The sequence below is a fragment of the Chaetodon trifascialis genome, chromosome 15, assembly GCF_039877785.1.
Source record: "Chaetodon trifascialis isolate fChaTrf1 chromosome 15, fChaTrf1.hap1, whole genome shotgun sequence".
Taxonomy (NCBI): Eukaryota; Metazoa; Chordata; class Actinopteri; order Chaetodontiformes; family Chaetodontidae; genus Chaetodon; species Chaetodon trifascialis.
In genome coordinates, this window is record NC_092070.1 from 20,080,214 (window position 1) to 20,106,624 (window position 26,411).

Sequence of the window (26,411 nt, forward strand, 5' to 3'; positions counted from 1 at the left end):
GATTTCACCGGTAAAGTCCGCTCACTTAACATACCATTAACTTTTCCGGCTTTGCTTGAATTTTTCATCACACCAGTCAACCGTCATAATGAATTCCAGGCGGTGTTCAAACCCTGCAGACCACTTAAATGGAAGCTGCTGGCGCCAGTTCCCACAGCTTCTGTTGTAAATCAGCCTAAGAGCAATTAAGAGATATCGGGCTGTGACACCTGTATCTCCTTTCCGTGCTGAGTGTGTATTACTGTCTCTGGGAGTTCAAGGGTTGGCTTTTATATCCCGTCTCTTTGTCCTGCACAGTAACATATTCCTGGCTCCTGTGTGTCAGATCCTCTGCTCGGGATGGAGCTGCCTGGGTCGAGCTCTGCACCTGCGCCTCATTCACAAAGAGATCCGGTTTTTGCTGTCATTATCGTAATCATCACATTACGCTTCCTTCTCTGACACATAATCGCTTTAATTGGACCGAGCCTAAAAAACAGGCAGTTTTGTAATTGATAGCAGATAAAGGAGGCATTTGGCAGAATTGGGCTGAAAATCCTCTGTTTCTCCAAATATAGGAATAGGTTTCGGGTCATGTCTGTGTGTCTGTGTTTGCATTTTATCTTTTGAATTAGGAGGAGTTATTGTCTGTCTCTCTGCACATTTGACAGCAGTCTTTTGCTGTGGCCATTTTGTGCATATGCAGAATAATGTGGCCAAGCTGGGGATATTTCTCGCTTCTTAACGCCTGCCAGTGACATTTCACTACAACTTGTGTCACATTGACGCCATCACACGTCCTGTAAATCATTTCAGTCACACCTGGTTGATTTTGATCACCTTTGCTGTCTCATCTTTGGCAGATATCAGTTTATTGTATTCACCCCGGCGCTTGAAGAAAAGTAGGTTTGTGGTTACATTACAGCAGCATCGCTCTGCATTATCGATCTGCAGCCTCGCAGATGCGCTGTGATTACAAGCAAAAAATATCAAGGTGGGCTCCTTTTGCATCTGTGCAGTTCTATTATATGACTGAAGGACATAATTGAATCTTTGCTTTTCAATATTTCTATTCACCCTTCAGCTTTAGTCTCTCAAGTCTCAGAGAAAAGCCAGAGCTACACTGCTCACATCAGGTTGAGGAGAACCACTTGTAAAGTGTGATTTAACATCGCTGTGTCTCTGATTTGTTAAGACTCAGCGTGGCTGAAAAAAGCTACTTGTTACAGCTGTTTCATCCTCAGCCTCGGATTTAACAGTAAAAGGAAGTGAAAAGAGCGTTCCTGATGAATTTCTTTCTTGATTTGCATGTTTTCTGTGACACGTCTGTCATTATCAGTCCTGTGCCAAAGCAGCAAACAGTGCGCAGTGTCTGATCTGTTGACAGCAGCAGGCCAGCTGTACAGTCACAGATCACGGTGCCCTTCACATTGATTTCAAACTCTGCTTTTCTGGTGGCTTTTACCCACAAAAGCTAAAGTGATCCTTGATTTCTCAAGAACTTTTCCACTCACAGCAGGAAGAGGTAGATATAGATTTTTACTGTCCGGGGCTCTGGCCATTTTCAGATTATAAATCTCATCCTCTTGGCAGTTTTGTCAGTTGAGTGTCCATCGCCTGATTTGTCCTGCTTTCTCCAAGGACTCAACTTTATATAAGCAGGCCAGTCTCCAGGCCTTTTGCTATCAGGACAGAAAAGCAGTTCATCATAGCAAAAAAGTGTTTGTGTCTGTGTGTGTGCTTGATTGCTGTTTGTGTGAATATGCTAAAATTAATTGTCACAAAAAAACAGGTGTTGTGCACCTGGCGTATCCACATTTTAGCAAACCATGCATCTGATTGTGTTTCCTTAGTGAGTGTCATTACACCTTACATCATCTCCATGTGATGTGACGTTCATATTTGTGTGATTTCCTGCTCAAAAGTGCTTGCCGCACGCCGTCGGAATATAAATCTGTGCGAGAAAGAGACTGTTGAACTGAGCATCTTTCTGGTGTCGCACATGCACAAACTGTGGACAATGGCCGTGCGCATCTTTGTCGGGTGGAGCAGCTCTGAGTGAGCAATTCTGCTAGCACCTTGGGCCGCCAGCGCTGTCTCTGCAATCACGCTCCCATTGAGGGCAGCCTTTCATCTCGGGCCTTTCACAGAAACCTTTCAGACGGAGAAAGAGAAAGATGGAAAGAGGGAGATCAAGGGGGAGAGAGAGAGAGAGTGCAGAGGAAAGGAGAAGGGAAGTGCTTCTGCAGCCCCGAGCGCTCCCCTTCAATTCTGACAGTGAATAAGCATGCCGCTGATGAAGAGTGTAGATGTTGAAAGAATGCATAGTAGCGTGTGTGTATGTGTGTGAAGAAGAAAACAGGAGCAAGGGGTGCAGTTTGTGGAGCTCTCTCATTGTGTGTGTGTTCACCGTGTAATATGCCAGCCAGCCTCTTTAGGCCTCTGCTGTACTCTAACTTCAGAGTGTCTTATAAACATAATCACTGGAGCGTGATGTTGCCGTGGGAGAATCCGGTTGTACAGTTTCAATACAGTAGATTACAGTAGAGTACAGTGCTGTGATGCATCACTGAGTTGGCTGTGGAGGTTTTGCTGTGCTGAGCTCAGTAAAGCTGTGCAGGTTCACTGGATAGATAGAGGGTATTTGCTGGCAGTGTAGGGGGAGGGGATGTTTGGTGAGGACTACCAGGTGTTCACATCTGATGGGCGGGCAGTCGGCCAGGTGTTGGTGTTGGGACGCAGGGATCCTGCCGCAGGAGGTAAGCAGGGATCCTTTCCACTGAAGATTCAACAGCAATCACAGCTTTTGAAAAGCTTTTTAAAATCTCTTAGAGAGACAGAAACCTCTAAATGCACCAAAGTTTTTACAGCCTCCAGGTCTGAACTTTGGGCTGCTCCTGAAATGTCAATGCAGAGCTCAGAAAAACTAGGTGCTTTGGGTTTTTTTTTTTGGGTGGGGGGGCAAAAACTTTCATCTTTCTTTGTTTGCCATCATCGCATTTGTTAGTTTTTGCTTTGCGTAGCATTTATCTAAAACAAACAACTGGCAAGCTTTGTTGCCTCTCATAAATCATTTAGGCCTGCGTTGTCTGCCAAGTGGAGCCTGAGAGAACATCGTACACGACAGTGTGAAACCGTTTTTCCTTTTGGGTTCTGTGCATTCATACTTCTCACTTTCATTACCGTGTGTTTGTGTGTGTGTAAATTTGCTGTGGTCTTTTATGTTCTGGCAGCTTTTTGCGTGTTTGCTATGGAGCTCATTTGATGTCCACGAGAATAGTTTGAGGCTGGAGCTCGAGGGGTGAATGGAGAAGATGCTGTAGAAATCTGAGCTGTGACTGATCATCGGGGAAGGAATGGGAAAGGGATCCACAACTTCCTGTTTTCCTCCTTTTCCTTTTAAAATTAGTGACCGCCTCCCTCCTTTTCAAAGGCCAGGACTGTACAGGGAGGCTAATTATCGTGCTGGATCCCATTCAAAATGTTCAAAAGACTTTGAAGTGAATGAAAAAACTGTGGTTTGAATAAAGAGTCAGATATCCGGTAGAAAAACGAGAAGCGATTGTATCTCCCTCCACTATCATAACAGTGAATGTGAAAACTGTCATAAATAGGTAGGAAGGAAAGACAAAATGTCAGCAACAAATATCACTTTGTCTCTGAATGCATGATCAGCTCCAGCGATCAATAGGAGCAGAATATATATGTGCCTTAAATTCACCCACAGTGCCTTCGCAAAGCAAACATCTGCTCGAGTTTTTCACCACTACATTCTGCCTGCACTTGGAAATATGATGGTAATGACTTCCACCTCTGCGGCAAGACAATCAAATGCTGTTAATTAGTTCTGGCACTCTAGCACTCTCAATCAGGAGAAATTCTCTGCAACTGTGAGCTGTGATGGAGAAAGTCCCGGTGTGTATACATGCATGCGCACATGTTTGTGTGCGTGATTGTGATTATGACAGTTGTTATTCATGATTATCAGCTGTGATGGTTTGAGGAGGATATTTTTCCTTCACTTTCAGCAGTTTATATTAATGACCTAGGTATTTAAAAATCCTTTATTTCATTGTAATTAATGTAGCTGGAAAGGTTGATGTGAGAGGACATCCTGAGAGAGGAAACAGGGTTTCACAGGTTAACCTGAGTAACCTGCCCGCCACTTTGATGACAGTGCTTTCATAGCGATGACAAAAACCTTTATTTCCATGACAAAGCGACATTAAGGCATCAAATGCAGATGCGGCCTGTCCTCGACACAGCCAGGATACATTTTCAGAAAGATTTGAGAAGAATTAAGACAACAAATGCCTCAATTCCCCGTCAGTCATCATCTGGGTGACAGACTGTCCCTTTGTTTCGAAAAACAAAGTGAGTCAGGGCAGAGCTAAATGAAAGAGTGATATTTTGCTGTGTGACAGCAGAGAGAGAGAGATTGGGAGACGGTGGGGGGGGGGGGGCAGGCGTGTGCATGATTGAGATAAGCGACAGAAAGATGGGGAGCCAGGCAGAAGTCCTCTCCCACACACTGGGATCCCAGAGATACCTCCCACAGAAACGCTGAAGCACTCCGCAGTTGCACTGTCACGCAAGGACATGTGAAGGACACGGAGAGAGAGCGGATGGCTGCACCTTCCGTGGCGGCGAGCGTTTAGACTGAGCGAGCGACGGGAAAAGACAGACCTTTTCCCGCGATGAATGATAGTACTGTAACTCACATAAAAGCCTGTTATTGCTCATTTTAAAGGACAAATTGAAAAGTAATACCTTTCTCTTTTTAAAGAAATGAAGGAAAGTGCTTAACGCTAGCTTTTGAATAAATCCTACTGTACATACTGATGGATGCTGTGGTTGGTAACGGCCCAATAATTTTGCGTGCCACACTGGAGGGTATGGACAAAGCATAATATGAAAATACTTTGTAAGAAAGATGACCTTGGTCTGCTTTGAGAACAGATTGACTCCTCAAACAAGTGCTTTGCTGTAGGTGTAGTGATGTTGGACCTTTCTTTCAGATGGAGAGCCTTCAGTTCTTTGAGAGATAAAAAAGGTGAGAATCTGTTAGAACGTCTGTTTGATGTTTAGATTTCCTCAGACCTTGACTTTAGCTGAACCATATTTCTAATTGGTTTTCATATGATAGTACTTGTCTTTGCTGCTGTACTTGACTCATACACTTGTGTGTTGAAGCCTGTTTTATATTTGTTTGTCCACCACCTGCATGTGCTCTCTGAGATCCAAAGAGATTGACCCGAAGTGGATTTTTAAAGGCCAGTATAGTCACGGTAGTTTGGACCAGGAAGAAAGTAATAGCTGATTAATGAGCCCCCCCCCCCCCCGACTTTATCGGAGACTGGATAACTGTTGAGATGAACATCAAACTCAAAGTAAAAAATGCCTTGACTTCAATTTGATAGTAAGAAAAAACTGCAATTTTTAATCTTTTCCTACTTGTGCAGGTTAGGTTAGGGTCACCCTTGAAGATTCAGCGCTTGCATATTTGAGTGCACTTGAGCCTGATTCAGCACTGCTTTGACTCCTGAAAGTCGATCCTGACAATACAGAGCTGAGCATGACAAGCTGCGTTTTGGATGTGGCAAAATGGCCCCGGTACAGACAATAACACCTCTTTACTCACATAACACCATAGCCTTTCCTCAGGCACCATCCTCGGCTCTAATGTTAGATTTATTCACCCCGCTAGTGTCGTCTCATTTTCCATTCAAACATTTTCTTTTCTGGTGTTTGATAAGCATTACAGCCGTATGGTCCCCCTATGCTGATCTTTGATTTTACTCTTGTTTTTTCTCAATTCTTCCTCCGTGTCTCCACCCATCCTCCTTCCCCACTCAGCGCCTTTCTCTCTGCTTCTTCTTGCCTTACTTGGTAACCGTATCTATGCAGCACAGTGTGGGCAGGGCCACAGGAGATTGCCGCTGATTGGCACAGAGGTTGGCGTTTTTGATCCAGAATCACATTTGACTGCGTACTTCAAGACTGTCTGTTACAAGATGTTTTTTGCCTGGCACACACCAGTAAGCAAGTTAGCTATGTCTCAGTGGCTTTATTTTTCCCTGCAGTGGTGCGGGCTGAAGATGCAGGCTAGCCTGTGCCCTTGGCTTTGCTCCCTCCTCGTCTGGAAGCTCGTCTGGGAGGCGAGTGGTTGTGATTGGGGAGGATGGGTCCCATGGTGAAGCGTTGCGATATCCCCATCGCCCCACCCCGCCGTCATCTTCCCTCTCATCGAGTGAATCTGGGTCAGGCCTTGCGTGATGGACAGCCTGCCATTATCACCACTCAGACACACAAAAGGGAAAGGCCAAGAGCTGGAAAGTGCTGGGAGGGTAGAGAGGAGGGGTCCATTGAGAGGAAAAGGACAGAGTGCTTTCCTCCTGTTCTCCCTTTGGAAGAGCAACAGGATTTGACGTTCGCCCCATGGGTCTCTGGTCCTGCCTCCTTTTGACACAACCCTGAAAGTAGAGGAGTAAATGCAGATATGCACACATAATAAGATCACAGCACTGAGCCAGGGGAGTCAGTCAGGCGATGAGTGTATGATGTCTTCGTTTTCATCCCTGTTGGAACCGGGTCTTCGTAAGGTTTAGGAAGTGCAGGCTCTCATTTGTCCCATTCCCACTCTAATAGCCTTGACTTGTACCGATTCTGTGGTTCACTACACGGGCTGTCATCATCGTGATGCTGGGATGACAAGGGCAGGCGCCCCCCCTCTATTTCTAGACTGTCAACAGACGACAGGGGTCAGACCTAGCCTCGCCTCCCTGTTTCCCTCAGTTCTTTCCCTCAGTGTTCACATCTTCGTCCTTTTTTTAATTTCTCAAATCTGTCACTTTTTCCTTAGATTCCATCTTCATTTCTCTTCAACCCCGGTAAATGTCTCGCATTTTACCCCTCCCTCTGTTTCACTCACTCAGTCATTATTCACACTCGGCTCACTCTGCATGCGCCCTGATTTGTTCTGCCACTGACACTGATGTGCAGTCAGGTAGAAGAGACAAACAAAGCAAATGTCAAGCCTTTCCTGTGACCTGAACAATTGGGAGTTGATTATACCTGCTTTTAGTGGTCCAGGTGAAACACAAACTCTCACATGCACAGGCTAATGTTGTGTGCTTCCATGTTCTTGAACGTGCCCTAATCATATGCACGAGTCTCGTCCGTCTCATGGCAGTATCCTCTCTGCAGCAACGTGGGAATCAGATCTACTGTTTGATATTCAGTAAGGTGAGCGAGCCTATCAGGGTTCAGCAGAGTCCCGTGGTGACCAATGGGCTGTATGGAGACAGATGAGGAATCTCAGCACCAGAGAGGAGGATTAATCAGGATAGATGGTAGCATTTGATTGGAGTCCATTAAATCTTACTCCCTGAACATCTCGATGGTCAAATGACAATGAACCTTTAGATGCGCTCATGTTAAAATGTCGTGTTAGCAGCAAGGTACCAAAACATGACCTTTCTGCAGCCTTTATAGGGATTCAGTGTGAGTCATTCTTTGTGCTCTCATTGTCTGCTTCAAACAGACAAAACATCCTTGAAGCTGCTCTAAATGATGGCTGATGTGGAGGCACAGCGCAGTTCATTTTCAAATGTTTTCTAGAGCCCTTTGTTTTGGTTTGTTAAACAAAATGAATGACAGGTAATCCTCTTTGTTGTTTCAGTTTGAACCACTAAGTTCTGAGTTGAAAACACCAGTGGCTCTCTTGAACTGCGCTGAGTCACCATAGGTGTTCAGGCTTAAGGAATGCAAATGATTACCTTTATTCCAGGTTAGGCTAAGGCTGAAAGTAGGGTTTTTAGGTAAAGGCTGGGAGTTCTTCTTGGATCTGTGAGGCTTAAAGTAATAAATCCACACACCTCCCTTGACAGAGGCTCAGTATTACTTGTTCTGTACCCACCTGTTAACAGGGGAGTTTGATTTGGTTTGCTCTGCTGTCGAGGGATAACAGGTTTCAGTTGTGTATCTATATAAAATAATATGGTTCACTTTCATGACGCGTAAGATCAAATGATCGTGATCATTGCACATGAAGTTACTCTATTTGTAGCTGAGACGGCAGCTCTGGAAACCCCCTGGGACACAACACGTCTAAGAGCCAAGGTTTCCTAGTTATATCTGTGTATGTAAGAGTGTTTGTGCATGTGTGTGTGCGTGCATGCATTTGTAAACAGCTGAATAAGTAAAGGAACTGTTTTCTTCCCTCCTCGATAAGTGCTACCCTGAAAGGTAATGGTTCAGATTTCCTTCGTCAGAGAGCTGAATAGGAATGATGCATTTTCTTCCTCAAGAGTTCGAAACATACATGTACTCTACATCCATGTACACAAGCGTGCAGTCTTCTTCTTCTTCACTGTTTCTGTTGCCACATTGCTGTGTTTCTTCACATGTTAATGCCACTTGTTGGTCAGTGGGAAACCACTGGCGTCCTGCGTGTATGGGGACCCACACATAAAAACAATGCTCCAAAGGGAGCCTTAAGCTATGAATCAGTTCACAGTAGTCTTCTACGGCAGGGCAGCTGGAACAAGTAAGCCGCTTGACAGCAGTCGTAGTAATAATATTTCACTTTTAACCCTGTCAGTCCTGCCAAATCCACAGCAGAGCAGAGGGGTGAACCTCTGTTGGCGCCCATGCAGATCATCTTCCTCTGACTCTCTGCAGCCATCAGAGGGCACTGCAAAGGCTGCAGTGACAGACGCACACACGCTTTTTCCAGCGGAAGATTTTCCTCTTGTGGTTTTGGTCCATTTTGTAACAGAAAAAAAAAAAACTGCAGCACTGAAATCTGAAAAACTTTTTGTCACTTCTTAATTGCAAGCTGCACTCTGCTGCAGTGAGACTATGCAGATTTCTCTCCCAGATGGCCGTACTTTCAGACAGCCATGAGCTCAGGAGACAAACTCTCCACCCACACTCATGGCTTTCTGCAACAGCAGACCTGACCTGCTTGTCCACACCAACACACACACACATGCATGCATGCTCTCACACACACATATGCACACCATATATCAGTCAGAGATGCAGTATTAATGACATTGATTCTGTTTTTCCTCATTCTCTCTCTCAATCTGCTCTTTTCTGTTATTTAAAGGATCTCTGCCTCACAAGTCCTCGACATTAAATGGCAAAATACGTAGTTTGTTATGTCCTCTAGAACAAGACAAAGAAGCAAGACTGTTTGGACTACCTGGACATTCATTAAGTTGTCCCTGTTTAACATCTATTATGGTACATTATGGTGCAATATGGTCAACCCAGTGCCACTGCTTGCCGTTTTTATTAAGCCATTGAGTAAGAAATTTGATTAAAAGCTGAATTTTTTAGAGCTAATTTAATCATAGAGCAGGCTGTGTTGATTAAGATAACAAATTGGGCGTACAAGATTAACTTCATTTAAAAACATGACATTTTTGAACAATAACTGCTTTGTTGTCACAGCTTATTCTGGTGTTATTTTTTTTCCTTGATATCCACTGTGTGTTTTAATGAAACTGACTGATGCTTTGTAGATACACAGTTGTGGGGGTGTTGATGGTTCACACAGAGCCAGCAATGAAGAACACAAATTAAATTTAATCAAGGGCCCCCAGAAGACCCGAGGCTGCCCTGTTGAGCAGAGCATAAAGCCTCCAATAACCTCCATAAAACACACATTTCTGTCCTCATAGACACAATACGGTGAGAAATTTGTCAATATAAAGTACGCAAGTGGTGGTTCAGTTTTATGCCCCTGTGTATTTTTGCCTGTTTGACCACCATCAGGCATTTCCCCCCTTTATTATCTCATCCTCTCCGTCCCCTTGCCCCTCTGTGATAACCTCAATGCTCTCTTATGTGGTATTTTACATTTTTAGATATGGTAGTTCATTACTGCTGATATTTTAACTTGCTGTTTGATACAGATGTCTCTAACTGCAGCCAATTACAGAGCCAATTAGTGGATTCATTAGCGATACAGTGTCTTTCAGTGCACACAGATTATCCAAGTCAACATCTGTGTGGACAAAGACTGAACAGAAACTTTTCACAATGTGAAACTCTCTTCTGGTACCTTATTGTCAGCAGAACCTTGTTTTTTTTTCTTTTCTTACAAGGACGTCTGGATTTGCGCTGATAAGGTTGAGTAGAACAGTTAAAAAGCTGCTTGCTGAAGCCGGAAAGCCTCTTAAATAGGAAGCGCTCATAATTTGCCACTCTGGAAATATTAATACTGTAATGCAGCACATCAATATCAGGGTGTAGGCTAAGGCGAGGATCATTGTGTTCAAGTATGACATTATTAACAGAGCAAGAAGGTGACGTAGAAGGACAGATTTCAGACGTACAGTGTGGAAGTGAAGGTACACACACATTTACGCACAAAGGCATTAGTGTTGATTTGACCCCCCCCCCCCCCCCAGTAGTTAAAATTCCTGTCGTCATTGCAGCGTTTGATGTAGTGGTCCTCTCCTGAATGTGATGGCTGCTGGAGCGTAGGGCAGAATGTGAGATCCAGAGTACCACAAATTAACAGCTGAAAAGAGGGAGTGACAGAGTGTAGCCGTGACGGTGATGGAGCCCACTGTGCAGTACTGCGTAGCCAATAGCCGATCGATATGTCACACAGTGCTGTCCAACATCCCGTTGAAAGAGCCGGCCTACTCCCTTTGGATCTCCTTCAGACCTGACTGAGTCTTGGTGTTGTCCGGTGCTGAATGCTAATTCGTCCACTGTGCCAGGGGCTCATGTTCATTGTCTAACAGTCTCTAAAAAGCTGTTTAGAGCACCACAGAATGCTGCACTCCATTATTTCTCTCTCCTAACCTCATTGATGCTAATTTGGATGAGTGTTTTTTTGTCCTTCGTACAACAAAATCTACATAATTAATAAACTTTAATGCATCTGTGGGGTTTCATTCAGGATTTGTGACAAATGTGGATAATTCAGCTTTCTCAGTAAACTGCAAAAAGAAGCTTTGCCTCTTCCACGCTGTAGAAAACACAATGACGGCTCTATCCGGGCGACCATCCACTATTCAAGCCTTTCTCTGTTTTTTTGAAGGGTGAAGACTGCCCTCTTTCTCGTCATAGTACTGGGTGGTCATCAGGGATGGAGGATTGATGGATAGACCTTGAGAGGGCAGCTTCACAGAACTGCTGACGTAGTACAGCAACATGATTAATGTAAAGCCCTGTCTGTATTTGGAAGCCTATGTAACAATGGTGGAATTGAGTTCCTTTGTATGGTGGAAGTAAGGTTCCCTTCCTTAATGCGGCATGTTTATTGCTCATTTCTGCTGAAAGAATAACATCCAGGAATTTATTAGTATTTTACAGTTAAAAAGCTGGCAAAAGATGTAGAAAGAAATGACTCATACAAAGCTCTGGAAATAGCATTTTAAAAATACCATTTGCAGTGCAAACACTCCTTAGTAAAACAGTTTGTTTTTCACTTACTTAGAGCCAGTGTGGTGCATAATCAGCAGCTCATTTGTAGCCTATTTTCTCCCCCTTTTTCTCCTTCTATTAGCGGAGTATTTTTTCAACGTTGCAGGAGGACCTCTTTTATTGTAGACTGCGGTGGTCCTGAGTCCTTTTGGAATAGGTAGTAGTTGTACGGAGACATAAAAAAATGGCTTAAGGATCTGTTTAAAATGTGTTCATTGGAAAAAGTCGTGGTAGTTTGTGGTGAACGCTGGTAGAAACTGAAATCAGTAGGCCTTAATCATGTAAAGCACAGTATGTAAGATACAGATTTTGTTTTGTGAGTCAGTGTAGGATTAGTTAATTATTCTCTCTGCTGCAGAACATCATGACAGGTCTGCAGTGTCTCATCTGAAGACTGTCAGACCCACAGCTTCTTTTAAAGTAACAAACTGAAGCAAACAGGGATAATCTAAGGCGGCCCTCCGTCCACATACAGATTGATTCATGCTGATTGATTCTCTTAATGATGCATCCAGGATCAAATAATGTGCTCCAGTTGTTTATAAATGGTATTAGCACATTGCGTTTTTCCAAATCTCTTTACAGCTGCTGCTTGCTTGACTCTCAGAGAATGGTTTATGAGGCTAAGACAGAGTAATAAACAAAAACCTAGACCTTTTTACCCTCGGCTTAGTATAAGAGCGAGCAATGACACGCAGCTTTTGAGTAGCGTCCTTCGTTTGCTTTCGGTTGTAGGAGCCCTTAGTTAAGTGAGAGGAAAAGCTGTCGGGAGTTTCCTTACTGTGACAGTAGAATAAACAGACAGCTCTGTGATTCACTCGAAGTCTAACATTGTAGTACGGTAAAAAGCTCCCGTCCCAACATGGCTCTGCTGTCTGTTCTGGATCCCTGGTGGACTGATCACATGTAATGTTAATGTTACTCTGCAGCAGCAACTCTTCACTGATGGAGAAACTCACCCACACAGCGACGAACACTGACTGACGCACATTCAACACTCAGCCTGGAAGAACCAGAAATACAAAAGGTTTTAAAAAGTTGGTCTCATCACAGCCTTTCAGTGCGGCTGACTCATTGATGCCACGTCTGACTTGTGTCGTTTGTCACGAGGTGCAGCAGCCGGGGCTGTGGGGCTCCTGATCACATAAAACTGAGTTATAGCACCCCCAATAACATTGGATTACTGCAGTGTGGGCTTCAGTACTGTCAACAGCACCTCTGAGGGATCCTTTGAGAGGCACTGAGGGAAGAAGGGTAGAAACAAAAGCTCGGTGCCGTCAAGGATGGGGGGGGATAAAAAACAGATTAGTGGAAAATACAGAAGAGAGGCAAAGTCATTGAGCGATGGGATACCAGAAACACAAGAAGTAACTGCTGACATAGAGGAGTCCTCTGCTTAAAAGCGTAGCATAGTGCGAACGGCCATGCCCAAGGCCAAACGGTAATGGTGTTTTGTGCGTGTGAATAGTTGAGTGAAAATCTCAGTGAAGGTTGTTCAGTGTCACTGATGTTTTTTCCTGTGGTCTGCCTCCAGCTGTGGATCAAAGGAGGGCCAAACTCTGGAAACACACTTCTGGAGTTTCTTTGGATTTTGTGTGCTGCTTTCACTCCGTGTCAGCTCACCCACAGATGGATCAAGTATTTCCACACCGCTCACATAGTCAGCTACCCGGGTGCAGACCTAAGGTCAAGTTTTTTGACTACTATTGCAGAGTATAGTAAACAAAAAGGTGGAATTTCTTGTTTCACGACTTTTTGCACTGAATACAGAAGTTGGAAAAGCTATTTGTTTTTATCATTTGTCTCAGGGCAGACCACCCTGTCTCTGTGGCTCACATCCATAGTGAGAGATTACCTAAATGATATTCAAGTGTCCTTAAATGAGGCAATCTGGACGGCCCTGCCTATCCATTACTGTTAGCATCATGATTAGCTCGCAGCCATTTACACAGCAGATCCATCCATCCTCTCTCTCAGCTCTTTTAGCTCTCTTTCCCCCTTCACCTCTGTCAAGCTCTTCTTCCATTTTGTCAGTGTCTGCGTTTTCTAAGACCAGTTCTTATCGGCTCAACGTTTTCTTCAGCTTCCTCTTATCTGCAGCGTACCTCAGCCCGGTGGGGTAGAGAGTTGTCCTGTGCGGCCAAGCCAGGATATAATGACACAGGTGCTCAGCCACCCTCTCGCACAGAGATACTAGCTTTATCCCTCCTCCACCAACGCTGTATCTCTGTGTGGGACAGACTGTTTATGTGCAGTGTCAAAATAAGATCTGGCCCAAAGGTCACACTTGTTTTTGCTGGCTTGACATTACAGTTTCTCTCTGCCTCACACTCCCTCTCTGTCTCATCTCAGGATGCCCCCGTGGAAGACAGTAGCACAGAGATTGTTGAACCAGAACAAGCCAGCGTTAATTAGCTGCAGAGTGGGAGCAATAGGCAGGCACATCTCCTCCTACTTAGCCTGTAGCTAGGCACCAATCACCCTCACCCACGTCTGATTGGCATTTTATCTCATCTTTGCCTCCACGGACCAGCCTACCGATGCTGCCTTCGCTCTGACCCCGATATCTGGATTTCAGACCCTGTCACACTGGCAGTAGAGACTGAATCTTGGAGTGGGTTGTCTGAAAGATTGAGGAATATGAATACATTTAACAAACTGTGGAGCAGACCAGTAAAGTGTACCACCTGAAAAAGGTGTTTCCAGTTGAACTGTGGTACAATTTGTCCACAGTCAGAAAACAATAACAAAAGAAAGAAAATCATTTGCATGTTTATGTGACGTTCTTGTATTTAGTGCTGGGTATTATTCCAGTTTATACCATTAGACAATGTAGACTTGTCTACAGTTGTTTTTGCTTTATCGTTTATAATGTGGTAGCGATCCTTTAAGCGTCCCAGGGTGTCTGAGGCTATTGTGGGATACTACAGTCTTGCAAATCAATGAGCAGGAATGTCCACTAGACATGTATGTGCTTAGTTTCAGCTGGTATACACCACCATTTGCAGAAAGTGATGGGAAGCATGCTATGGATCCAATAAACAGTTAACAAGTTCAACTCAGACTTAAACATGCAAATGCGGTGTGAAAATTCAATTAGGTTTGTGCATTGAAAGGTTCAAAGTGAGCCATTGAGTAGCTTTTCTCCTGTTCTTTCTGTCTTTATTGCTGAGTCACCACTACAATACAATCACTACAGTCCTGTAGAAATGGGTGTAGATGCCTTTAAACTTTCCTACATCATATATGATGCATGAGGGAAGATGCACAGATTTGCCTTTGCATCCTCCATCCTCATACAGTACAAATGGTTCAGCATCTTCAGGTACAAAAACACTTGGCAGAGAGGAAATGTAAGAGGAAAAAGCGTCAAGCAGGGGCAAGATGGTGGGGAGGAAAACAATTGGCGAGAGATAAAGAGAAATGGAAAGATGCAGGACGGTGATAAGCGATGCTGTGGTTCAGAGCTGAGACATAGTAAGCGTGGAGGGGAAGGCGGGTGGGACAGGAGGTGGGAGAAAGGGAGGTGGAGGGATGGTGGAAAGGGCGGAGAGCTGAATAAACATGGGGATGATTGAATGTGATAGAGAGCGGCGGAGACAGAGCCTGTTTTCCAGATGCCTCGCTCGAAAGATTAAGGGAAAGAAGGAGCAGTGGTCCTCTCGAGGGACATGCTCGAGGAGGGAGAAGAGGAAGTGGGGAATAGGAAGAGGGGGCAAACTGGGGGCAAGTAGAGTTCTCTAGTAATACAACCACGAAGACCAGATAGGGTGCTAAAAGGCTGCAAAGAGACGCACAATATATTGTACCCTTTGTTCTATAACCAATTATGGCACGTAATGGCCAAATCATTTATTTGCTGATAGAGCATAATTGCACGTCACAGGGTTTGACTAGTGGTAACTGAACTAATAAATCTCAGATGATTTACTGCAAGCACACGGGCACGCACGCATGCAGCCACACACACTCACAGTGGATCATTTAGTGAGCACAAAAAGAATGGGTGTTACCCTATCTGCTTGCTGAATCGCAGTCCCCTCTCTACTGGAACATTAAGTAAACCTGCAGAGATGCTAATGCAATTACGGCACGCTTGCTCTGTACACAAATCAGAATAATTAAAAGGTCAAAGAGGACACAGTAAGCCATTAATATCTCATCTGTATGTATTTGTAGGTGCTAAATTGCTTGGTGGGTAGAGGGTTGTTTTTCAAAGGTAGAGGATACGCTGTTTTGTTTACTTGTTGTTTGCTTGTCCTTGTGAGGAATAAGCACACTGCTTTAGCTTAACACGCTCTCTGTGTGTCACTTATCCACACAGGCACAATCTTAGACAGCGTGCACGCCAACACACCTCAAGACGCATGCATGTGCAAAGGCTGATATGGAGTAAATGCTTAATAGGGGTGTGTGTGTGTGCATGTGTGTGAACTCTGTGGGGAGTGAAACTGCGTGTTCAGCAGTTGTCAAGCCCTATGTGGCCATTGTTAACCTTGCACTGCTCAGCGTGTGCAGCTCTGCATAGGGTAAGATATCTGTGGGTGTCATCCTCTGCTCTCTGGTTTACTGTACAGTCAAAGTGGCCTTTGTCTCACGATCACACACTCTCACGCTGTGGTTAGACCGCAGCTAATGACAGATTTTTGTGATGACGGTGAAAAAATGTGGTGTTCGGCGGACAGAGTTCAGCATCAGTGACACATTTGGTGTGATCCTCTTTACTATTTTTTGTCATGAACTTGCAGCAGGCATCCATTCAGCTTTAAAGGAACCTTTTGGAGTTTTGGTTGCGTTGTGCATGTGCAGGCAGCCAGCGTGAAGCAATGCAGGATACTGAATTCTTTATATAGCAGCTCTGTAATGATTATGATGAATGAAATTCATTCATGTTTATCGGGCCTCAGTGATACACAAAATGTTTACAGGATGTAATGTAACTTCTCCACAGTGCACCTTGTTAGTGTGAAACAGTGACGTCAGTTGTTTCATTTCATGACTTCGGTTTTATCTTTCAGTCAGTGATTCTCTGAATTTTACATTTTGCATGTGAAGAGTTTGTCTGATCAAAGTTGTGACACTCTCTCACTCTCATCACAGTCTCACAGACTGGCAAAAAGTCACAGTTGAGCATTAAGCGTGACCCTAACCTCACAGACACTCACTCACTCAAAGCAGATCCTGTCTCACTGCAGAGATTAGTTCCTGCGATGCGATCCGTAGGGAGTCTTCATCTTGAGGGCTGCTCTGACCTCTCCCTGCTTTTTATGAAGGGCTCTCAGGTGCAGATCCGGACTGAATCTAACATGTTAATTAAACATCGTAGCTATCTCTGCGGAGCAGAAAGCAAAGCCTCCACCCTCATACACCTCTGATTTTAACCGTGCTTGTTGGTCAGTGAAGCTTCTGAGCTCCGCCGAGTCTTGACATAGACGTAAGCACAGGCCCACTGGTGTTAATTACCACAGCACTCTTCTCGCCTCCCCAGCCTGTGATTGGCTATCTTTATCTGAGCAAGGAAGCACCCCGGGGCCTGTGTGTGTATATATGTACATCACTTTGATGGGGCTCTTTTCATTAGAGCAGATCGAGACGCAGAGATTGACGAGATCTTTTCCATTCCTGTGGGCTGCGTGGCACTAGCTCTGCTGTTATGGATTTCAGAGATGGATGAAATTAAATTTAAAGAGTCTTTCTCAGGTTACGTCGAGTGAGTGAAGGAAGGAGGTGGGGAGGGCGAAGCGGAGGCAGATGGTGGAGAAAGGGGGAGGAGGGGAGGTTGATGAGCGGAGGACTGGGGGGAAGCGGGCAGGGAGCGGAGGTGTTTGCTGGGGTGACAGGAGAGAAGGATGAAGTGGGACGTGCCAGTGGAGCGTCAGTAATCTGCTGCTCTGGCTGGCTGACATGACAGTCAAAAAAATGCACACACACACACACACACACACACACACACACACACACACACACACACACACACACACACACACACACACACACAGGTGCACACACATACTTCTTCAAGGGCCCCCAGCACACAACCAGTGCACACAGGTCTGCGGGAGGTTGCCAGCAGGAGGTGACCAGTCTGCAAGGTGTTTGAAGGCCACAGTGAGCCATGTTTTTTTCCTGCTGCCCTGCTAGCTTGGCACGACCACTCAGATGGACATAATGAGGGAAATGGAGAGAAAGAGCGGGAGAGAGAGAGAGAGAGAGAGAGAGAGAGAGAGAGAGAGAGAGAGAGAGCCAGCAAGACAGACAGCCAGGGACACACAATCAGAAAGAGAGAAAAGAGACAATGTTCAGAACTGGCAGCCTTACTTCTCTCTCTCTCTCGCCCTCCCGCTCTCTGTATCTCTCTCCCTCGCTGTGTTTCTTCCCATACTCCTCCTCTCTCCCACCTCTTTCACAATCCTTTTGTCCCTCCCTGCCTTCCCTCTCTTTGATTTTTTTTTCTTCTTCTTTTTTTACACACAATATTCTGCCTAAGCCAGTGTCCCAGTGAGGTGGTGACGGCAGGGAGATGGGTATAGGGATGGAATGACCTAGACGAATAAAGAGGGATAGAGGAGCACGGATGGAGAATGCTGGGAAACCCTCAGGTGGGCGCTCGGAGTGGTCCCCTCTCTCCTCTTCCCTCTTTTGTGCGTCCCAATCCTGTTCGCTTTTGTCTTTTCACTCCATTTTCTGTCTCCTTCTCCCCTCTCACTCTGTGTTCAAGGCATCCTTTGAGTTGGTGCATTTGCTTGGATGCTTGTGGCATTTAATCTTGATAACCTGCAGCATTGAGGGACTCTCTGCATGTGTGTGACAGTGTGTTTGTGTATTTGTGTGATTGTGGTTGTTGTCATGAGAGTCACGTAGCTCTGCTGTCTGCTTCTGCCTGCCTCCTGTATGTTCAAAGGCTGTGGAGCTCGGTGGCTCCTCCAGGACTCAAGCTGCTGCCGCCGCCGCTGCCTCGTTCATGACAGGCTTCTTCACAAACTGTGTCATGGCTTCCTGTGCACCCTTTGGGACTTTTTAAGTCATTTGTAGCCAGTCAGTTTTAGTTCATCTGATTTCTATTGTTGCTGCTTCTGCTGCCACGCTGATTCATATTTGCACGATTGCGAGAGCGGAAATGTTTTTGTCGCTGTTGAAGCATATTTGGATTTACTGTTTAGCTCCTCTGTGAGGGCTCCAGCTACCCCTCGTATATCGAACATGTCTGTTTCCAAGGAGATGTCAGCATGATAAAATAAAAGCCCTCAGTCAGTCACTCCATTTTCCAACTATGCCTCATTTTCATTTCCCTGTCCCTCTGCTGTCTGCTCATATTTAGTGACAGTGTATGATCTGGGGGGAACTAGTTGGATGAGGTTAGCAGGACAGCTGGGCCAGCTAGACTGGTTATTCTTCATAATTATACCACTCTAATGACCTGACTGACAGCATGTGTGTGTGTGTGTGTGAGTGCGTGGTCGGGTGACGATGCTCACAGGGCGACAGGGACACCGATGAGCAACAGGGATGTCTCTCGCTAGATATCCCTTCATGATAAACTTGCATGAAGAAGACTGTGGTGAGACGCTAACGCACCACCTTCACACTCCGACACAGAGATATGACAGTAATGGGTGTGTGTTGAGGGTGTTTTTGTGTGTGTGTGTGTGTGTGTGTGTGTGTGTGTGTGTGTGTGTGTGTGTGTGTGTGTGTGTGTGTGTGTGTGTGTGTGTGTGTGCGTGTGTGTGTGTGTGTGTGTTGTGGTTCTCATTAGCCCACAGGGTTTTGAGTCAATAGAGGCCAACACCTCTCCTCTCTTCTTTTGTCTTTCTCTTCACAGCACTGAATCGCAAATTAGGATGTGCGAGTGTGTGTGTGTGTGTGTGTGTGTGTGTGTGTGTGTGTGTGTATGTGTATGTGTATGTGTGTATGTGTGTGTTCATAGTGTGTATATATATTTCAAGTGTGCATGTATCAGTGTGTATGAAGCCTGTGCAGTGATCCTTGATTTACTACTTGGCCTTTTCTGGCTCTCTTGTATTGTTGCGTCTCCAGAAGAATCTTTTCCCTTGTTAATTAGTCGAGTGAACCTCCAGAGTTTAAGTCATTATTTATTCATCATGCCCTCAGTTCAGTCTCATCACTGAATAGGGAGTTAATACGTGTGTGTGTATGTGTGTGCATGTAAGATCAATGCCAGAGGGGTGCAGGGTGCACAGAGTCAGACCATCCAAGACACACACTTAGAGGCGTACGCTTTTAGCAAAGCAGCGGCTTCAGAGATTAAAACAAGGCCAAGTCTCTCTTCAGAAATGGATTTCCTCATCCACCTCTTTTCAACACACCTGCACTCTGTTGTCTTCATAAAATGAGTTTAAAAGATTCGAGACAGCCAGAGAAAATGCAGTGGGAGATCAAAAGTGAGCAGCTGACACTTGCGTTTGTGCTGGGATTTCTTTAGTGTGTTAATTGTTCATTCGCGCTCTGTGGATATGTTGGTGTAGGTGTGACGGAGGAAGCTTGTGGGGCTCCTTATTTTGTGACTACCCCCTACCTACTTTAACTTATAGTAAACATTTACTGTACCACTGTGGCTGATTGTTTTCCTCAGGAGTTGCTCTGTGAATTACTTATATAGCACTTTTCAAAACAGTTATACGTGCTTTACAATAAACACAAAACTCATTTAAAGCACAGAGAAAAAGGAGCAAATTTAGAGTGAATTACTTGTTCTAGTCTATAAATTGTCTGATCCCAGATCCCAAAGTGATGTCTTCATATTGCTTGTTTTGTCCGACAACAGGTGAAAATACAAATACATTCTGTCTGCCAGGATAAAAAATGGAGCAAAGCAGCATTTTCTGACATTGAAACAGTGAATGGTTTGGATTGTTCCTTCATAAATTGCAGAATGTGAATAGCCTAAATGATTATTTGTGTGGTACCGAGTAATAAATGATGCATCCTTGCTCGGGCTCGCTTCTCTGCAGGCGAGGGTTGAACTTGAAACTCCGGATCTGCACTGTTTGTCACAACCGTAGAGAGGAGCAGCGAGATGTGCGGGTGAAATTGGCCGTGAAGAGAGAGGAGAGGGGAGAGAGGAGATGAAGGGCTGTGGCAGTATTTCTGAGAGTTCCATCTTACCCTCAAAGTGATGTTTCCCTTTTGATATATTTCCCTTTTCCTGCGCAGTCACATTGACACGACACGAACAGTCGACCTCTGGCGCTCGCTCTCAGTGGGGATGTGTTCTCACCACGAGTGTTCATGCTGCATTTCCAATATATCAGCAGTGGCAGTTGTTGTTTTACCTCCAAAGCATGGAAATGTCCTCGTGCCTGCGTTTTTATTATAACAACATCATGTTTATGTATTTTTCGCAGCACTCACATGATACTTCATTGATCTGCGTTAGGAAGTCTTTTGCCCGTCCTCCACGAGGAGGACAGAGGTCAGCTTTAGCCACAGGGCAACATGGCTGAAGCTTGTAGTTGTGAAGCTGAATATTGTCCAGCAGTGGAGCTCAAACCCAGGTCCTCTAGTTAAAGGACAGGCTTTCATCTCACTGTGTCTCTCTTCTGTCCATGAACACACACAAGGGTGTGTTTGCTACAAGCTGTTAGACTGAAAGTGTCTAAATCATGTCGAAGCAAAACCAGCCTTTCTCAAAGAGGGAATTATGAGAATTTAGATTATTTGTTTAGCTAAAACATATGGTATGATAGCCTCAATAAGAAGGACTTCCATCCTCAGATTTGCAGCAAAACACACAAATCAACAAAACTTTGTCCTCTGAAGACTCAACAAACAAACGTCCAATAAGGGAAAATGATGAAGTGATGACATTTTATATCCAGAAGGTCAAAGTCCACCACAGGCTCACTGGTTTATGTGATATTGACCTGCAGGTGATTGTTGTTGCACCATGTGTCTCTCACTGGAAATTACCATGCATGCCAATATAGCGATTAAAAAAAACACCTGTCCACCTGCTCAGCTACGTCTGTCTAGTAATGAGCAGGAGGTAACGTGCGGTGGATTTTTAGAGGCGTTCCACTGAAAACACCTGCCTGCTGTGGCAGAAATTGACACTACGAGAGCAGCGAGAGTGAAACAAAACAGCGAAGTCGCAGCCGACAGTTAAATGAGTTAAAACTCACTATAGATTCAAGTGATGACTGGCTGCACGCTACGAGCTAATCCTTTCACATCGCCACATTGATTTCACGCTGTTATGTGATGCATTAAAAAATATAGATTGCTGCCGCTGTAAGTGTCAAGGATCTTTAACACCTTGATCTGCAGCCGAACAAGTTACTCTTGTTGTGATAATGGTTGTATATACCACTGTTGTTTCTGTCACTGGTGTTTTTGTGGGTGGAAATTTGTCAGTGTTGATGTGAGTTATGTTACTGTAATCAGTTATCGGTAGACTGGGTGGCAGTGAGGACTGAGGGGACCAGACTGAATCATTAACCCAGTCATTGGTAATGATCAGTCCTTTTAAAGCAGCTTGGGGTAGCTGTTTGCCGATGGCTTCAGATCATGATTGAGCTGTGGCTCTGAGCCTCCTTATTCATTCAGCGACAGCTTTATGTCCCAGTGATCCACAGTGTAGCCGGGCCAAAGGGCCTTGCTGAGGTCACGGGAGGGGCACCTGGGGGAGATAGGTTTTGGCTGATCTGTGCTCATGCTTGGATAGACTGGCTTTGTGGGGCTTGAAATACTTTGTGTGTGGCAGAAGGTGGTCGTAAGGGGTTGACATGAGGGCCAAGCCGTAGCTAGAGGCGCCATCTACAGACGGAGAAAATGGAGCATTTGTGCACATCTGCTCCAACTGGCCACGGGGTGAGAGGAACAGCAGGTCAGAAACAGAATATCACCAGATGTCAGCTGGAGATGTGAGCTGTGAGGGAGTTTTTTTCTCATTAAAGGCAGTGAGAGTGTTGCATTTTTAAGGGCTGTAAGGAAGGGATGCAAATACGAGCAGAGCAAGTCTAATAGGGACAAAGAAGTCGGAGAACATGCCGTGAGTGACTCACAAGCTTTTAAGCAGTAACTGGAAATATCTCAAAAGCGTCTAGCGAAGCATGAACAGCTCTAAAGTCAGAACTCGGAGAGAAAGCGGAAAGGCGGCCAAAAAGGAGCAGGGAAGGAAAGACAGAGTGGAGGGAGGTTTTGCTTTTCAGCGCTTAAAAACAGCCATGTTTTTCAGAGGATGACTCAAGGTCATTTTGGTGGAAGTGTTGGGTGTGCATAAGGAAGAGTCAAAGAGGCTGGAGTGAGAGATAGTAGATGGGGAGGCTGACTGATAAAATAGTGCTTGTTTTTGGGAGATCCATCTGTTTGTCAGTCCGTCCGTCTTCCGGGAGTTCTCCGCTGAGATTAATGTCCTGCCATCAAATCCTAGACTCCGTCCTGTCAAACACACGCCCCAAAGCCTATTTATAACCAGACGCCCACTCACAAACACTAATGAGTCTCAGGGTGACAAATGGTTTTGGAGAACACCTTGCGCACCAGCTTCCTTCACTCTGCTCCCTCCTCCCCCATCAGTCATCCAGCCCCTGGCCCCGATGCCAACTTCTTCTTTAATTCCTTCCCTTTCACCCTGATTCCCTGTGTCCAAACGTCCTCGTGCCCCACTTCTCCCCATTCTTCCTCCAGTTTTGACTTGTTTTCAGTACTCCCCTTAAAGCATCAATTTGTCTCCCCTTCACCAGCCTCTTTCTGCCAGCGTCTGTATTCCCATTTTCGTCTAAGTCTATTCTCAGCCTCTCTCCTTCAGTAGCCGCCTTTGTCTCTCAGTCTCCCTTTCTGTCAATCTCAATCTCTCTCTGTCTCTCAGCTAGTTGTGAGTCAGTGCTAGTGCTTACTGGATTAGCCATGGGCTCCTCTGCCAAGTGCTCTGGGGCTGTGGGGCAGAACACTTAACAATTGTCAGATTTCAGTTTCATTCAGCCGGTAGGTGGCAAGAAGAAAGGGGAGGAAGTATCACTGAAACAGAGAGGTTTCTTGATGTCTCCATTTATGTTAAATGGTGCCGTATTCTCATTGTTAAAGAGTTTTAGCCCTCCGAAGCAGTCCCGCTTTAGCTCCTAAGGCGTGATAGTCGGTCTGTGACTGTGTGTCCGGGGAGGCAGCCCTCCCGCAGATGTGACTGACAGCATGGGGCCTGAAGGAAAAACATGAAGGAAAACATCCAATCAGATTTCCCGTAGGACTCATCATAGATGCCATTTTAACTTGGGTAAATGTTACTTGGCGCTCTGAGTATCTGTGAAGTGGAAATGTTAGCATGCGTGCATCAAAGCCCCACAGCCGTTGATCACATCATACAATAACTAAAAATATACAAGCAGGAACATTGTGGGAGCATTTAGAGATTAAAAGCGATGCATCATTCATGACTTAAGGAAGCAAAAAGTGCATTTTGATCAAACCTTTCTTGATGTTTGAGTGCTTTTATGGGTCTCCTGTAAAGATAAATCAGCCACGGGAAAGGGAAAGCTCGTGTTAAGTGATTTGCTGATTTCCTGACAGTATCGCTGTACTCAAAAACAAAGCAAAGTTGCCTCAGGATACCTTTGAACTTCCCTCTTTTTTTGCTTTCATCTACCTTGACCGCTGAAGGAAAGTTCTGAAGCAGCCATGGTGACATTCGCTAATCCTTGTCCTACTGTGGTAAGACATTTGGGAGTGAGACATCGAGGCGTGTTTGAAGGGGACGGAAACTTTGCTGCTGTTTTTCTGACTTTCACCAAGTGAAACTGCAATTTCCAGCAGAAACCTCTATTGATCCATTCATAGGTTTCATTTTCGTCTCAATGCATTCGGTTTCATGTAACTTGTTCAAGCCTGACCTGCGCTTTGTACCTCTCCTCTGTGGGTGGAACCAGTGTACGCCTGTTTGGTGGTTGTTTATAACACCGGGCCCGTCAGGGGGCTGTCTGTGCTGTTTTTGTTTGTTGCAGTGGGCGCTGTGTTGTGTTGGCAGTGACAGCTTGTTAACGTCTAACTCGTCATCTCCTCCTCCTCTTTCGTGCCAGCTGGTTGCTCGTCCCCGCTCACCTACACCACATCGACATAGAAGCCCACGCATCTATCTGTACGGCTGCCCCGCCCCTTCATCCCTGCGCACATCAACCCAAATCAGAGGCTCAAAACACATGCAGCACCCTCGGAGACGAGGGAAAGAGGCATGACAGGGAGGAGGAGGAGGATGAGACCGCAGAGCTGCCTTTAAGCAGACAACAAATGAGCTGATACCTTTTGAATAGTCTGCGCAAAGATCAATGGACTGTGATGACTGAATGGAAAAACCAGCATCCAAACATAGATGCACACATGGCATGCCGGCATATATTACTGGACTTATGTGAATAGAAGGACAGCGAGTCAATGACACACACAAGAGGTGGAGCAGTAATGGATGAGCAGGACGTACAAATGGAGTTAAGTCAGGTCAAGGTTATACGACAGCACAGTACTCAAGACATTTCAAAAGCACAAGGACAGGGAATGATGGTGGAAAATGTGCCGTTATCACAGCACAATGCTGCAACTGAGTAAAACAACACACAAATATTTATCAGGGGAAACTCGTGTTTTCAATTTCGGTTTGTAGCGAACATCGACAGACCATCTTTCCTTATACATCGGGAATAATTTGCATTGAGAATCACGAATATTTTGCTGCAGTTTGTTTGAAAAATAAATCACTCGTCATCACTAATCTCAGGGATGTTCATGCAGAATCTGCAATAATGTCTAAAACTTCCAAATTTGCACCTGTAGTCTGCAGATTTGTCATAATCAGAAAGCAGCAAAGTAAACTCTTTTCACTCACCGTGTTTCTCAATAATGTTCTGGCAGTGGCTATAATCTAATTTCTATTTTTAGAGGCTGACATTCTGACTCTGCTCGGGGTCACATGGTGAAGTAAAAGGTAACGTCTGTCAGGTAGCGTCATTTTCTCCTTTCTCCTCTCTGACGGAGACGAACAGGCAGGTGGCAGGGAGGTGGAGCAGTTGTTTTGCAGAGCTTAGACGAGCTCTTCTGTAGCCCACTCTGTGATATCCTCCTGGGACTGGTGAAACAAGCAATTACTCCAACACCCCACTAGGGACTGCTGTGTGCCGCTCGTCTCCCTACTCGTTTTGAGATCACAAGAGGCGTGACAAAACAGGCCGGAATGCCAGATATGGGATTTCATCACAGATCTGTGCCTTTACTTCAAATATATGTAGCATCTTTGTATTTGTGACTCTATTTCAACATGTGTATTTTCTGATCGGGGTTTTCCAAACATGATTGGCAGAGAAAAGCGAGTGGAGTTTAATTTGGATTCTGTTAACTTCACAGCCCTCTGCAGGAAAAGCCATTTCCTTCAAGGCAGCCTTAGGAAAATCCACCACCTACCTCCCATCCTCTGATTCTCCATTTGTCTTTTCTCTGATCTGATGCCAGCTGACAGAGAGCAGTTTGTACTGTGGCACATGACTATCAGCATCATAACACAGATCTGTGCCATGTTGACTCGACAACTTGTAATCTCTGCTGCCCTGCTTGTGCCACATCTGTCACTGGCTGTGTCTCTCACCAACATGCTTGCGCAACCTTGCACTGCATGCTTGTCAGATACATATTAGTGTGTGTGTGTGTGGGTGGGGGCAGGCTAACTGCAGACAGCTTTGTAAAACAGCTGACCTGTTGTCAAGGCGACCGATCTGCAGTGACGGCGGCTGTCATACTTGCTTCGGCTAATGACTGGCTGTTTTGATTGATCCCATTTATTTCTTTTTAAGTTTCTTTTCGGTAATTTTTTGGCGCTTGCTCTTTTGATTTCTGGCAGTTTTATTCCAATTACGCTGTCGGGGTAATTCCCGCCAAAGAGGACAATTGCTCCTTATTATTTGAAGAAAGGCAGCACTTCTGTTACTGTGCCTGTCTCCTGCGCCAGGTATGAGCCCAGAGAGATAATGGTATGATCCCCGCTTCTT

The 26,411-nt window shown here is 45.1% G+C and overlaps 1 protein-coding gene across 8 annotated transcripts in view; it reads left to right on the forward strand.

Annotated features, from left to right (window-relative positions):
* Nucleotides 1–26,411, forward strand: part of srcin1a (SRC kinase signaling inhibitor 1a) — a 95,986-nt gene that overhangs the window by 17,128 nt on the left and 52,447 nt on the right. For 4 of the 8 annotated variants that reach the window (XM_070980935.1, XM_070980937.1, XM_070980941.1 and 1 more), the window contains exon 1: nucleotides 17,457–18,029. The exons of 3 other annotated variants lie outside the window; for them this stretch is intronic. In XM_070980935.1, the coding sequence (XP_070837036.1) occupies nucleotides 18,005–18,029 (25 nt within the window). In that variant the 5' untranslated portion in view covers nucleotides 17,457–18,004. Of the gene's footprint in view, nucleotides 1–17,452; nucleotides 18,030–26,411 lie in introns of those variants that run through there. One more of the 8 variants, XM_070980943.1, reaches the window with a different exon arrangement.